This window comes from Canis lupus, chromosome 4, assembly GCF_048164855.1.
Source record: "Canis lupus baileyi chromosome 4, mCanLup2.hap1, whole genome shotgun sequence".
NCBI classification, from domain to species: Eukaryota; Metazoa; Chordata; class Mammalia; order Carnivora; family Canidae; genus Canis; species Canis lupus.
The window spans coordinates 7,328,481-7,344,483 of NC_132841.1; the positions used below are offsets into that span (position 1 = coordinate 7,328,481).

At 46.1% G+C, this 16,003-nt stretch overlaps 1 protein-coding gene across 2 annotated transcripts in view; it reads right to left on the reverse strand.

The window, feature by feature from the left end:
- The window catches only part of MAP3K21 (mitogen-activated protein kinase kinase kinase 21), a 52,617-nt gene extending 38,877 nt beyond the window's left edge, over nucleotides 1-13,740 (reverse strand). For both annotated transcript variants that reach the window (XM_072823046.1, XM_072823044.1), the window contains exon 1: nucleotides 12,671-13,740. In XM_072823046.1, coding sequence (XP_072679147.1) covers nucleotides 12,671-13,517 — 847 coding nt within the window. In that variant the 5' untranslated portion in view covers nucleotides 13,518-13,740. The remainder of the gene's footprint in view (nucleotides 1-12,670) is intronic.
- Between the last annotated feature and the right edge of the window lie 2,263 nt (nucleotides 13,741-16,003).

Consider the following 16,003-nt stretch of genomic DNA (forward strand, 5'->3'; position numbering starts at 1 on the left):
GACCTCTAACTATGAGATTCAGAGAGCAAGGACCCCCTGTTCTATGATGGTCAGCTTTAAGGGGGTTTATATTATATGCCTGTCCATTATGATACAGTTGTTAAGTAGCAAGGCCAAAATTCTACCATTTTTCCTACTTGTGATCTCAATGCTGTACCATATGGTACACTGTGTATATACAGTGAAGGATGGAGGGGGAGACTCACTCCTGTTTGGAATAACCTTTTATTCTTTCCATTTATCTACACTCTACCAATTCTCAAGGTCCAGCTTCCTTAGGAAAATCTTCCAGAGCATCCTACAAAATAGTGACTATTTCATTTTTCTAACCACCTATTACCCATATATTACGTTGTTTTGTCCATTATCTTTTTACCTATGACTTATTACCCTAAATTTATATACAAAGCTGCTTAAATCCTATGATCTGAATCTTACAAATTTCCCCTATATCCCCCAATATCATCTAACAAAGTACCCGCTACACTGACTGCTCAACAGAATAGTTGGTATTAGTGATAATTATCACCAGTTCTAATACTAGGAATATTGACTACCATTTATTGATCCTCTTCCATGTATAGTTGTTTGCACACATTTAATATTTCATTTCATCTTCATACCATTCTTTGAAGTGGGAATTGTAATCTCCACAGTTAACAGTCTAGAAATGTTATCAAAAAAGCATGTGGCTAACAATATAGAGCCAGATTTTAGATCCCATCTGCAAATGACTTCCCCAGGCTTCTGCAAATTTGATAAAGTTACTGCTTGTAAGAAGGGGACAAAACAACCAGAAATTTCATTTTGTAGATCACTTAAGAGATTAATTTTTGAATTTTCCTTCCTTCCACATCAGCTTAGGGTAAATTTTTTTTCTCAGTCCTTACTCCTCACAAATATCAAAAAACCCAAAAATCTAATCCCTCAAAAACCTAAATATTTAAACCACAGAAACAAACAAAAAAATCAAATTAACCAGGTACTTCAGCAGCAGTATTACATTTTTCCGCTATACTACTGATTTCACTTTTGAAAAAAGTTTATTTATTTGAGGGAGAGAGAGCATGAGCGGGGGCAGAGGGAGAGGGAGCAGTAGACTCTTGGCTGAGCAGGGAGCCTGATGGGGGACTCAATCCCAGGACCCGGGGATCATAACTTGAGTTGATGATAGTAGATGCTCAACCAACTGAGCCACTCAGGCACCCCCTAATTTCACTTTTAAACAATGGTTATTCTTATCACCAAAAAGAACCCCAAATTAATGATCAAAATGGCTTGCAGTTCTATTGAACTCTGTTTTCCAAGACATTTTCATATGTGTTTTCACTCTTAGAAACATCCACGTAGGAAGGCACGAGGAAGCACTGATTAAAACAAGAATAAAACTGATTGCCCCGACAGCCCTGGGGGCTCAGCCGTTTAGCGCCGCCTTCAGCCCAGGGCGTGATCCTGGAGATCGGGGATCAAGTCCAATGTCGGGCTCCCTGCATGGAGCCTGCTTCTCCCTCTGCCTGTGTCTCTGCTCTCTCTCTCTCTTTCTCTGAATAAATAAATAAAATATTAAAAAAAAAAAAACTGATTGCCCCTCTCCCAGCAGAACCCAGGAAGGCCTGGCAGCCCTTGAGAAGCAAAGCCAACAATGCCCCATAATCAGTGAAAACAGAAATAAAAGTGGGAACTAAAACTGAAATATTTAAAATTGATTGCTTTCTAAATACATGTCAGGGCACAATGTGCTAGAGCAGCCACAGTACTGACAGTTTTAGAACACCTCCCCTGTCCTCCCCTCAGCCCAAATTTCCACAGGAGCTAAGAGCCTCCACACTTTCAACAGAAAACAAGTTAAAATAACATTGTGAATGTCAAACGTTTGGAGTTCCATGAAAGCCCCATTGTTTTGGATTCAATTTCAGAGGTGTTCAGCAGAATTCCTGAAATTCCTTATCTTTTGGGCAAAGTGACCGAAACCAAAAATAGCCAGAGTCCCGACAGGTAGATTCAGGCACCTGGCCAGGTTTCAGCCTAAGGGCTCCAGGTTGGCAGCCAACTTCCGCTTCCTGCCCTTGCCCAGAAGAGCCCGAGCGCACCAACCCGCCACCAGCAATCATAATGTACAGACCAGGCAAATAAACTTGTTTGGCCACAGAAATGGTGAATTCTTGTGAGTAACCTAGCGACGCATGTTTGAGCCCCCTTTGTGAGACTTCAGTGAAGATTTCTGACCCTCGTTAGCTCTGTTCTTGAACAATCAGCCTTTACAACCTTGTACTTAGTCTACTTATTCAACCATGAGGCACTTGGTTTTTCCGGCTCCTTTGAAGTTGCACATTGCCATTTTCAGAATTATAGCATATAATGTATATTTTTTTTTAAAAAAGCAATTACACTGTATCCATTCTATTTTCTCAACATTTATGGGATTGCTGTGTCCAAATTCCATTTGAGTCAAATGGGTTAGTTTACATTAATCTTTAACTAGAAATATATTACCCAAAAAAAAAAAAAGGTCCTAAGAAAGAAAACAGGTTTGAGAAAAGCAAAATGTCAAAGAATATAGTATTAATAAACAGATTTTTCTCACTCTAAGGAAGGTTACTCTGAGAATTTCAAGTCTGAAAACAACTACCTATAGGGAATAAGTGCTAACTTTCTAAGTTTACTGAACAGTACCACATTTCACACATTTCTTTCCATCTATCCCTCACTGGCACCATGTTGCTTCCCCCAACACACATTCCACTCACTCACTCACCAGTCAGTGGAGACAAATGCAAACTGTCCCCCTGGCCTTCAAGCCCCTTTTGGGCCTCATTTGAAATGACCTTTCCAGGTCTTCTTGTGCCCTCCAGGATGAATGCTGCATCCTAACAATTCTGTGTCCTACTGGCCACCTCTGAAAAGCATAATGTTGCTGTATAGAAAGCTCTCCCCTCCCATCCTCCATAAAAGCAACACGGGGTGGGCACCCCACTTCCTGATGGGCATCAGGGCTTCGGCACCGCCTTCCCACCAAGGTGTTAACTGGGAGGGCATTTCAAGTCCATTAGCCTTTGGAATCTCCAATTCCCCCCCCCCCCCCCAAAAAAAGAACACCTCACTTCCTCACTCTCCTCCTGCTCCAATATTACAGGAGTCAAACAATACCAGCTCCTTTGGGGGGCCTTCCCCGTGACCTCAGCTAGAAGCTCCCATTTCTAACGCATTGAAGTTGTATCATGATGTCGTATCCTGCTTGTTCCTCTCGTTTCTCTGATTAAATTATAAGCAGCTGGAGGATAGAATTTGCACCTAATTAACCTTATTTACTGATTTACTAAGGCTGCAGAGCAGCTAGCTGCTCTGTAGATATTTGTTAAATGAATGGGTACATCAATGGTGTAAGAGAGGAAAAAGGGAATAGGAAGAAGAATGAGTTATCGGCTTTCTCCCGTGAGGTCAGCAGCTACTACAGAAAACCAGCTCACCTCTGCACTCCTGAGACAGTATTAGGAAATGAAGACTATTTTAAAGAGAATTACAACAGAATAGTTTTTCTGAATTGCTATCTGTCTGCAGCATTTGACACAGCTGATCATTCTTCCCTGAAACACGCTCTTCACTGACCTCCAGAGCATCCAGGGCCCCCTGAGGCTCCCTTTCCTTTTCTGGTTCCTCCTTATCTCACTGATCTCTCATTACGGACTAGGGATGAGGGCCTCAAATCTTGGATATATCTATTCACTCCCCAGATAATCTCTGCCCACCTCAGGGCTTTAAATACCATCCATCGGCAGATGACTCCTAACTGCTGACCTCCGCCCTGGTTTCCCCTCCATCTCTCTCGATGCGCAGCCAGCTTAATCCTGCTACAGAGCATGTCAGATCCCAGACCTCAGTCCAAAACTCTTCAGGGTCATGCTAAAGTCAAAGGTCTCATAAGACCCCGCCTGACCCGAGTCTCCATCCCCCTCAGGTCCTTCAGTCCTCTCCTGTCACGCTGGCCTCCTGCTTTGGAGAGTTTGCAGTTTCTAGTCCCTCTACCACACTGTCCTTCCCCAGGTGACTGTTCCCACTCTCCTTCCGGTTTTCCTGATCAGCACCTTTCCTGGAAGGCCTTCCTCACCCATACAACCAGAACTTCAACTGCTCAGCGCAACAGATTCACCCTCTTCAGCCTGAGTTTTAGTGTTTCTACTGAGCACTTACCCACTCTCCAACATGCTACATCTTTTATTATTTCTTGTTTAACTTTGGTGTTGCTCACCGGAATGTAAATTCCAGGGGCGGGGGGAGGGGAGGGGTGCGGAGATCGTGTTTCTGCTTTGCTCATTACTGAGCACCAAGAGCTGCAGAGGGTTCCTGGCACATAGTACGCAATCGATAAACAGCTGTCGCATGAATGAATGAGTTAGCTTACTAAATACAAGGAGATGGACTCCTATAAAGAAAATAAGAGACAGGGTCGACTAAAATGAGCTTCATATTGCTCTTGCACCAAAAACAAAAGCCACTGTACAAACCTTTTCATGGACATACACAATGCTCAGTTTCAATGAGAAAACTTCATACATTTCATTGTGTGTGCAAATATAGTTCAACATTTGTGTTACCTTAGTATTTCTACAAAGTAGGTATAAAGCAAACCGAGGGAGAAATTCTTCCACGATGTTCTACACTAATGTACTAGTGAACAGAGAGTCCTTTATGATATTATTTCATTCAACATTTGCAGAAAACTTGAGACTAAACTCCTTCAAATCATCGTAGGCCAGTAATAACTCAAACATTCCTATACGCAATCAAGATACTTCCCCAAGTGGCATGCATGTGATTTGGTCTTTTTCCAATAGCTTAGAAAAGTGACTAGTAATGAAACCTGGTAGTGAAACAGTTACAATAGCAACATAGTACTTCATGCCTCCTCCTTGACCCTCAACTTATCAACCCAAGTTACAAGCAGACCTGCCAAAGCACGCAGATGGCAGCACTCCTACAGAGAACAAAGCTCCAGACTGTTTCCTCATACTGCTGGCTGGCCTGAATCAAGCAAATTAGCCAAATAAAAAAGACCCTCACCCCTACGCAAGATGAATAAATATATGACTACATGGCACTACATATTGCAGAATGACTAATAATGTTCTTAAGGTTACAAAGAGTTGTGGAAAACTTTTAGGTATCAATGAGTTCACACACACACACACACACACACACAAAGGAAATATTCAAAGCACTCAAAGTGTTTCTGAACAATATATAAAAATGAGCATAGTCACCAACTTACACTTAGATTGTGTCTTACAGTTTATTAAATACTTTGACATATATACCAGGTGTCAGCAAACTACGTCCCATGCACCAAATCCAGCCCAATGCCTATTTTCTAAATAAAGTTTTATTGGAACACAGCCACACTCATTTGTTCACATACTGTCTGTAGATGCTTTTGGCTACAATAGCAGAGTTGACCAGTTGCAACAGAGACCTTATGCTCCACAAAGCCAAAACTATTTATTATCTGAATCTTTACAGGAAAAGTGTATCAACCCCAGGAGTACACTATCTCACTTTATCTTCACATCACCCTATTCAGGAAGCCAGGGCCCTGAACCCACAGCTGGTGAGCAGTGGAGTCAGAGGGCAAACCTCAGATACCACAATGACACTATTCATCACCCAATGTCAAAGGGACAAATGCTTAGAGAGCTTCCGTTCCCCAGAAACACAAGCCCATAATAGGCCACCCGTACTCTCACCTGGTGCCTTCAGTGGCAACCGTGCAATTTCATCAGACACTTAACTGGATTTGAGATCCAGGCTGTGTTCATGGAAGGATTTACAGATCAACCCAGATAACCGTAAGAAGAGACCCACAAACCTGGTCCTTTGAATGGTAGCTTCCAAACTTGGCTCTGCATTTAAATCATCCAGAAGCTTTTTAAGAAAATATATTGCTGCATCCAAAGCTCAGATGTATTAATGGATGGATACGGTCAGATTAGTGTTAAAGCAAGTTAGTAAAACAGTAATGGTAGAATCTGTGAGTATGCAGTGAGTATGTAAATGCTCGCTTGAAGTTCCTTCAATTCTGTACTTCAAGATTTTCTAAACAAAATGTCAGGAAAAAAAAATTCATTGCTTGTTCCCAGCCAAGGTCACCTAAATCAGAACATCCAAAAGTGAGATAGAAATTTTATTTTTTAAAAGCTCATGAGGAGCTTCTGATGCTTTGCTAGGATTAGGAACGATTGCTCTAGAGTGCTATTCTTTGCCAACAGAACTGGTCATCTAGCTTAGGGGGTCTCAAAGTATGGTCCAGGGACCCCTGGGCATCCCTAAGGTAGCAGGAGATTAAATACAGAAACAGATATGAACATTCATTTGTCTTCCTATTAAGTGTAGCATCAAAGTCATATGTTGTATGAAGCAATGTCACTCTCCTTCCTAAATTTCTTTTGGAAAAGAAGTTTTTTTTTCCCATTGAATATGCCATGTTAACATGTAATGGGTCTGTTATTTTTATATTATTAAATATTTTTATTTTATTTTATTTGGAGGGGAGGGGCAGAGGAAGAAAGAGAGACTCTCAAGCAGATGGTGACACGGGGCTCTATCTTACAACCTTGAGATCGTGACCTGACTGAAACCAAGAGTCAGATGCTTAACTGACTGAGACATCCAGGTGCTCAAATTATTAAATATTTTTATTTTCATCATTTTAAGTTTCAATAGCAATAACCCACATAAATAAAAGCTCTTTGGGGTCCTGATAACAAACATGTGAGAACTGTTCATCCAGGCAATAGATGGAGAAGATAAATGCTCAAGTTCCAGGGTTAGAGGCTCTAGATTCAATTCTCTGACAAGCCAAATGAGCTTGATAAAGGAAACTAAACCCTGGCTTTAGTTTCTCCTTCTGTAAAATGGGGATAAAGTACCTACCTCAAAAAGCTGCTGCGAAGAATAAGTGAGGATTGAGGTGGGGCAGTACCCAGTGCCTCATAAACTTTAGATATATGTGAGCCCTTATTCTCAATACAACTATTCCTTGGTTAAAGCACTTGAGAAGAAGCAGTAGTTGAAAAAGAAGAATTTAAAAAAAAAAAAACTAAATTCACACTGATTGGAGGTCTCCTGTACAAATTTGTTTCAAGCTCCAAAATAAAACCAGCCTGTCTAGGAACCCTTCCTCTGCCCCCTAATACCCCTTTATGGAGGTGTTTCACCTTTTGGGAGCTCCTGAGGGCTGAGGAGCGTTTGGAGACAGTCACTTTGATATTTGGAGTGAAAAGTCATCAGCCTGGCATGGTAAATCTGGTCACTGTTTTTTAACTATAGTGAATCAGAGAGAGAAAATGCCCTAAACTAACTCACAAAATGAATATTGATTTTAAAAACTAGGTTCCGGTCATAAATGATAAACAATTTACGTCAAGCCAATGTCTAAGTATTTTAATTTTTACTGCCCTACTGATAATCTATGATAGTACAGTCATAAAGCAAATTATCTCAAGTTTTTTTTTTTTTTCGGTACAGATGTTAATCTGTCAGCAGATCAGACCACTTGCCTCCTTAAAACCTCCAGTGGTTGTTAGTATGGCCTTCAAGTCACCCACTCACTGCTGACCACATGCTAAATGCCTGTTTCCTTCCCAGAAAACCCCTTTTCTACCTTTCATTCTAGCTGCACCCAACTACTCTTGGTTCCCTAAAAAAAGCCCTATGTTTTCATGCCAGTTCCACAAATGCATTTGATGGGTTAAAGAAACCTCAAACTTATTTTCCCTCCAGGACTCTGTCCATCTCCAAGAGGAGGATTCAGTAGACAGTATCAGAAGTCAAGAAATTCAGGCTCAATGAGGTTATACAACCTGCCCAAGGTCACACAGCTCGTAAATGACGACACCAATGATGGAACACAGGTCTGACAGACTTTGAAGGCAATGCTCCTGCCAGTAACTGCACTATAATACTTGGGTGCTAGCGCAAGAAGAGAAAACAGGGCTTCCGGACACCTTCTGACACGGACAGAATGGTCTTCCCTTCTCCTCTTTCCTTCACTGTGCTTTGATAACACTTGACAATGACTGCAAACATGACTGGATATGTAGAGTGAAGAGTAAATCTGTATAATCCAGAATCAAATAACTGACCCCCCCCCACTTACAACTATAAAAGAAATGAGTGGTGGCCTAGTTATTTTATATATTATTTCATGCAAGCATGAAAATGGTAGGGGACGGCGTGGGGACCATTTGTCATTGCTGCTCTTTTAAAAATATATCCTTTAAAAATATATATATATCCTTTAGCCTTTTTTTTTTTTCAGAAGCAGATTAGTTCTTGCCACCATTGGGGTATCTATACTGATCTCCTTGTGCCCCTAGAAGTGGGAAGAGGCCATGGCATGAAGCTACATGTCTGGAGTAAAAGATCAGATGAGAGGAGAAAGAAGATGTGTGTTTTTAAACTGATAATAGCGTAATTAATAGCTCCTCCAGATCACTCCAATGAGCTATTTAAGGACCTTATTTGGAAATTACATTTCCTATAATTTTCTCAAAGAGTTCCTTTATTTACACTGTATTAATGAGAAAAACTAAAAAAATTGGATTTCTTTCGTAGTTTGTTTTAGTAAGCGCTCTAACCATTTTTACTATGCATCACTGCATAGCTACTAAGTATGTCTATTTATTGATTGTAAATGCCATTGCAAATAATAATATATAATAATTATTCGCCAGAAGGTTTAAAAAGATGCTTAATCATTGAAATAAGTATAAAAGTAGCCACCAAAACTTGTGGCTCAGTTTCTCATGGAATGTTAATTTTCACTAAACTGCCACCACGACCACAACAGAGTAAGCAATGTTAAAAAAACAAACATAAATTATGCCATACCATCTTTTTTTCAATTCTGAATTATGCCAGAATAAACAAAACACAGACTAAATTCAAATAATTCAAACCATCCTCAGTAATTTACATATTGTACTAGTTTATCTTCACTCCTCCTTGGTAACTTCCCTGAAAGCCTCTTCTGTTACTAGCACCCTGGGTAAAACCAATGTGTTGTCTGGTGGGAGCAACCTCCATAGCCTTCACATAGGCTAATTTTAAGTACATCCTCCAGAGCAGTCAAAGTAATCTTATAAACATAGAATCAGATCCCACCGCTCCTCTGCACAGAATGCTCCTAGCTCTGGACAGACAGCACTCAAAGTGACCCCCATGGGTCATGGCCTCAAGCCATACCATACCTACCTCTATTCCACCTCTGCCTCAGCCTCCCAGCCTTCCCTCCATTCCTCGGGAAGTGGGGCTTATTATTCTTCACCCTCCCTTTGGCCTGGATCTTTGCTTGACTTATTCTTCCTCCTTATCCACATCTATGTTGCACTCCTCAGAGCGGCTTCCATCCATCAACCCAGTCTGATCTGATCGGCACCCTCATCCTCAGCCCCATCACTATCTACCCTGATCATGCGTATTTTCTCAACAGCACTTACTAATATTTGCCACTGCATGACTGTTGTCTATCTTTTCTACTAGACTATGCCCTATGCCAGCGGGGATATTGTCATCTGGTTCGCCACTGTGCCCCCAGGGTCCAGAAGTGATGGTGGGGTGAGGGGAGGGCTCAAGATATATTGAATAAATGCACTGTGATTTTTCTCTCTTCTCTGCATTCACAGAAAACTGGCCATGTTCTCAGGAACCCAAAGTTGCTTCATATTCTTCTCTAGTTGTTGCATATAGATAGACTTAGCAAAACATTTTCTATACACTTTGCATCCTGGGAGTGACAGGGCCTAGCATATTTTAACAACATAAGTAATGCTTAAAATTTGCTAATTTGGTTCAACTTTCAGTCTTTTGCTGTTAGAAAAGGAACAAAGTTGCTTGTGCCATCACAACACAGCTATTATTTCAACATAAACACTGTCTCCCATATATGATAAAACTTTTAAAAAGACCAATGAGAAAAGACCAGGAAAATATGTCAAGAGCCGTATCTTTCTATGACAAACTTAAACATTTGTTTTAAACAATAATTTCAATTAGCCTGGTTCCAGGTAGTTTTACACTGGCTCTTTGTGGACTCCAGCATGAAGATAAAATTCAATATTGATTTTTAAAACGTTGTTTACATTATCATTAACTCACTACCACCATTAGCAAATAACCAATAAATTCAAACAAAACACACTGTAATAGAGCTTCATCTGTTCTCAAAAGTCTGAACAAGAAGTTATAGTTTCAAGCACTACAAGAGAATTGTCTTGTAGTGTCTGAATTTATTCATTCAATAACGCCAGAGAGCAAGGATGAGCCAATGTGCTAGGCACTGGGATTTGCACATTTTAGACCCTCTGCAAAATGTTCATGTTGTAGTAATTTTAAACTATAGTAATGGTCATATTGTAACAAATATTTGGCTAGGCTAGTGACCAAACCAATTATGTCTTTTCAGAGTGCAACAATTTAAAGCAAGGGAGACCTTGACTAAAATGTTTAGAAATTAAAATGCTCCAGGAAGTTTGGTAATTTCTTTTAAGCCTGAAAAGGCTTTTAAAAACTAAGTTGCAGGATATAACCACCTCCCAATGACATATCTGCCATCTGCACAGTAGTCTATGTTCTGCTGTTCAAGTTTCCTGCTGTCACTGAAAACTATTTAACCATGTTATTATTTGGGGGTCATGTTATTTCTTTTTACTATTTAATAGTATCAGTCCTTTGAAAGTTTTTAATTCATATAAAAAGGTTTATGATTGGAATATGGATTAATCTACCCATCTATGCTTTTACAAACATCAGCAAACATGTTAATAGAACAGATCATATGGACCTCAAACATTATCACAACCCAATAAAACAGACTAAGCATGATGAGGAAAATCATCGTTACAGTCCCTTTTGCTTTTTGGTCTAAGGACCAGTCTAAACCAAGTCATTTGCCTATGTTAGTAATCTGATGTCCTGCAAGAGAATGAGTCTGTAGAATGGCAGATGTTATGTGTATCACAAAACAAATGCCAAGACTGAGAAAGCAATGTTGTTCTTTTTTGCTGTCCTTAAAAGACCTGGTTTTGCAGAAAATAACCAGCAGATAAAGGCTTGCAGGACATCAGTGGGCAGAGAGCTTATGGGACCCACAGAGAGGGCACACAGGTCTCGTTCGATGGCAGCAGGTGAAACACAACTTTCAATGAAAGCACATTTTAGGAAATAAGCACCCATTGGTAGTGAAGACTGTAGGGTTTGAAGTATTTACAAAAATAAGTACATGGAAAACTGCGCTCTTTATTGTAACACAGTCCAAAAGCAAACAATTCCAGAGTCCTTTATGTGGCCTCTGTTCAAACTCTAAGAACACACTCTCTTATGCCATATCTTGTTTGAATTTGCATCTAACACTTGAGAAGTTGTAATCTAAATTATAAGGTTATAATTTATATTGAGGGTTAGCAGGAGTCATAAAATAACATCTAAAACAAGTATCCAATGCTTGCACGTAGTTACCAACACTTACACATTCTGACTCCCATAATGAAAATGCTATCTTGGTCACTTTCAAGCGACTTTCAGGGCTGAAGAATTGTGAATAGTAAAAGGGATTTACACAAACATAAAACAAATACATCATTTCTTCTTGTCACTCTTCTTTCTGCAGACTTGGGGAAGGACAATGTTTCCGTTTGGGTTAGCACCTGTCCCAGCAGGTTTTACCAGGGTGAAAGACATGCAGCTGTAGTAGGTCAATGCCAGTTCTGGCTGCATTTTTAATCTTTCATGCGATTTCACCCCATCCTAGGAATATCGAAGAACCAAGTTTGAACAGCGATCCCATTACTGTTTTATAAGGTGAAATTTAATAGGATCCATGTTTAGCTCATCTGTCAGTTCTCTACTGACAGCTAGATAATCCACTCTGACTTATAAACCTGTAAACGATACAGGTCAAGTCTTCAAAATTTCAAGTACCTGTGTAAGGACCAAGAGCTTGCTCTGGGCCAGCAAGTGTATATTGGCACAAACTGGTGTTTCTTGTCCCGAGAGGATTCATCAACACTCAAGCCACCAAACCAATGGTAAAGTCATACTTCATGTGCAGAGATGTCTGAATGAAAAAAAAGTCTTTGGAAGGGTCAAAGGACATGAAGCCGTATTTAAAGTGGTAAAGAGAGACTTCAACTCAGCGCTTGTAAGCTGAAGGAAAAGAGTGTGATGAAGCCGAGAGGGGGGGCTGTGGGTTCCTCATAATCTGAGGAAGGTTCCAGTTCGCGCAGATCCAATTGTTGTACCTAAAGGCCAAACAGCACCGCGAGGTTTCCAGAAGATCCAGCTATTTTACAACTGTCTCATCAGCAAGCAAGTCTGATCTGCATTTCTTAAAAAAAAAAGGAGCCCCCAAAACAACATAGCAAAGTCAAGGTAAGCGTGTCACGTGCCCCAAAGCAAATGACCAGGGTCTAGCTGGACCTCCAGGCCCTGGAAGGGCAGCGCAGGTGGTGCTGCTAGCGCCGGGAGGCTGACCCCGGCCTCCTTCCACCTGGCTCTAGGGTGGGGTGGGGTGGGGTGGGGTGGGGTGGGGTGGGGAGGGGCCGGCCCAGGGCCAGCAACGAGGTGGGCTTCGCGGGGCAAGGCTGAGTCCCCCAACTCTCCCCGCCGTCGGCCCACTTACTGTTGCTGGACTTGAGGTCCCGATGCAGGATGGGCACGAAGGCCTCCTCGTGCAGGTAGAGCATGCCGCGCGCGATCTGCACCGCCCAGTTGACCAGCACGTGCGGAGGGATGCGGCGCGCGCGGCGCGGGCCGGGCGCGCGCGGGTCGGGGCTGGCGGCGGCGGCGGCCAGGGCGCGGTTGAGCGCTCCGCCGCGGGCGAACTCGAGCACCAAGCAGAGGTGCGGCTGCTGCAGGCACACGCCGCGCAGCTCGATGATGTTGGGGTGCCGCAGCATGGCGAAGAGCCTCGCCTCCCGCCGCACGCTCTCGGCCGCCGCCGCCGCGTCCTGCTCGGGGTCCCGGCGCGCCGCCTTCACCGCCACCTCCTGGCCCTGCCAGGTGGCGCGGTACACCTGCCCGAAGCCGCCGGCGCCGATGAGCTCCTGGAGCTGCAGCCGCGCGAAGTCGACGTGCACGGGCGAGCCGGGCCGGGGCGGCGGCGGCGGCGGCGGCGGCGGGAGGCTGGCGGCCGGGCGGCACGGCGCCACGTAGTTGGCGGGGAAGATGCCGAGGCGCCGCTGCACCTGGCCGGCCCACCAGCCCTCGTCGCCCGACACGGCGGCGTCCTGGGACAGCACCTCCACCAGCTGGCCGCGCCGCAGGCTCAGCTCGTCCTCGCCGCGCGCCTCGTAGTCGTACAGCGCGGCCCACAGCCCCGCTCCCGCCGAGGCCGAGGCCGAGGCCGAGGCCGAGGCGGAGGCCGAGCCGCCGGAGGAGGCGGACGACGACGACGCGGAGCCAACCGGGCCGCCCCGGCCCGGGGACACCGGCCTGTCAGCCGCACCCTCGGCGCCCGGCCAAGCCATGGGGGGCGGCCGAGGGGCCGACGGCCGTGCGGGGCCCCTGGCTCAGCCTGCGGGGCGGCCGGGGGCGCGCATGGTCCGGCAAGGAGCGGGGCGTCGGGCTCGGGGACGCGGGGATTCACGGGCCCACTACCCGGAGGCGCCGGCCTCAGCCCCCGTTCCGCCTCGGCCGCCTCTGCTGCTGCAGCGGGCCCCGCGGCCGCGGGCGCTGTCGCACCATGGTGGCGCGCTGGGCCTGCGGCGGGCCTGCGGCTGGCTGGGCCTAGCCGCTGCCCGGCCCCGCCCCCGGGCCCGCCCCCAGGACCCGCCCCCAGGACCCGCCCCCCGCGCAGGCCCGCCCCGCCCCCCAGGACCCGCCCCCCGCGCAGGCCCGCCCCGCCCCCCAGGACCCGCCCCCCACGCCGGCCCGCCCCGCCCCCGGGCCCGCCCCCAGGACCCGCCCCCCGCGCAGGCCCGCCCCGCCCCCGGGCCCGCCCCCAGGACCCGCCCCCAGGACCCGCCCCGCCCCGCCAGGACCCGCCCCCCGCGCCGGCCCGCCCCGCCCCCCAGGACCCGCCCCCCGCGCCGGCCCGCCCCGCCCCCTCGGGGCCCGCCCCCAGGACCCGCCCCCCGCGCAGGCCCGCCCCGCCCCCGGGCCCGCCCCCAGGACCCGCCCCCCGCGCCGGCCCGCCCCGCCCCCAAGGACCCGCCCCCCGCGCAGGCCCGCCCCGCCCCCTCGGGGCCCGCCCCCAGGACCCGCCCCCCGCGCAGGCCCGCCCCGCCCCCCAGGACCCGCCCCCCAGGACCCGCCCCCCGCGCAGGCCCGCCCCGCCCCCTCGGGGCCCGCCCACACCTCCGGTACGCCGCGCCCCCGAGGCCCGGGAGGCAGAGCCCGCTTTGGCTGCACGAGGTCTCCGGGAAAAATTATTTTAAACTAAGCCAAGGGAAAGGCTCTGGGGAGTCCGTGGCTCTCCGAAGGCAGTGCGGCGGCCGAAGAGGACCGGTGCGCCGGGGCGTGACCCGAGGGAGGAGGTTGCGGCGGTGGGAGGGTCACTGCGCATCCCAGAGCAGGTAGCCCAGCTCTGGCCCTTTCCAGACTGTGGGCATTGGAAACGCACCGCGCAGCACGGAGCTGAGTAGGTTGCAGATCGCCGCGTAGGGGCTGCAGCCCTATAGGCCCCGAAGCCCCTTCTTCGTGACGGGTAACCCAGCGTTTGCCTTGACTGGTTCCTCCGGTGGGAAAAGGCTGCCTGCCCCCTGTGAACCCGCAGGTTTGGGTTCAGGAAGCCTTGGCCACGACTGAGTGCTAGAGTTCTTGGATGTATCTCTTCCCAGAAATGGCGAATAGAGCAAGACAGTCTGTGCACAGAAGCTCCAGTCGTCCCTGGTGTGCTGACTGGTCGTTTGCCGGCGTGTACCTGGCGCTGCGCGCGGACCAGTTGTGTACACGGACATTCTGGGAAGCAGGGCCTCCACCCTTCTCCGTTCGCTCTGTGCAAGGAACGACAGAGCCTCCGAACACAGATGCAAAGTGAAGCTTTTATGTCTGGGGGCACGGATCATTTCAAGTCTTAGCGATACAGTGGAACTTTGGGATTTTCTTGCAGGATCGTGTTTTCTTCTCTGTCATTTTTTCCATTATTATTATTATTTTTTTTTTTTTTGAAATCATCTTGACGGGCAGATAGCCCACCTTCTCTCCCTGCGCTACTGAAAGGGCAGAGTGCCCAGACCAGACTCATGGAGACTCATTTCTGTGCCCCATCGTCCCCGTTCTATCCCCATTTACAGTTTCCGCCCTGATCGTGGATCACCTGTCTATACTGATGGAGATGTGGGAAACCCCTTCAGGTTTCAGTACTTCTTATTTAACTAATGTTTAAAGCGATGAGACAAGGAAGAAAGCCTAGTTATAAAAATTCTAAAGAAATGAGAATGCCCTGTAGTAGGCCAGAGTTTTTCAGTGTGTGGGTCCTTTGCCACCAGTGAATGGAGTGAAGGTCTGGGGTTTTATGAGGACAGGGCATATAATAACACAGTGAGAAAGTCACTGCCTTTTCAGTTTTCTTTCATTCCTTCAAATTATACTGGTTACTGGCTGTGTGGTCCTGAACATTGTTTTACATCTTTGTGGCTCGGTCTCCTTATCTGTAAAATGGGAATAATAAGAAATAGTACCTACCTCACAGGGTGGTTGAGAAGACTGAAAGAGGTGATGGATGTAGAGAAGTGGAAGGTGCTGAGCACATAGAAAGTTCTCAAAAGTATTAGCTCTTATTAGTAATATCCCTTTTCAATAAAGAGAGCAAGTGCGTCTGTAGTCAGCCCCTTTGGCTAACATAGTTTCTACAATCATTCTGTTTTTCTAGCACTTACATTTATGGTTGTCTTCTATATATGGTTTTTTTTTTCCATTTGCAGCAATGAAATTAAGATTCTTATGCAAACAAATGATATAAAGAAAGACGAGTCAACTTCAAAGAAAACACAATTAAAATAGTACAGTTAGT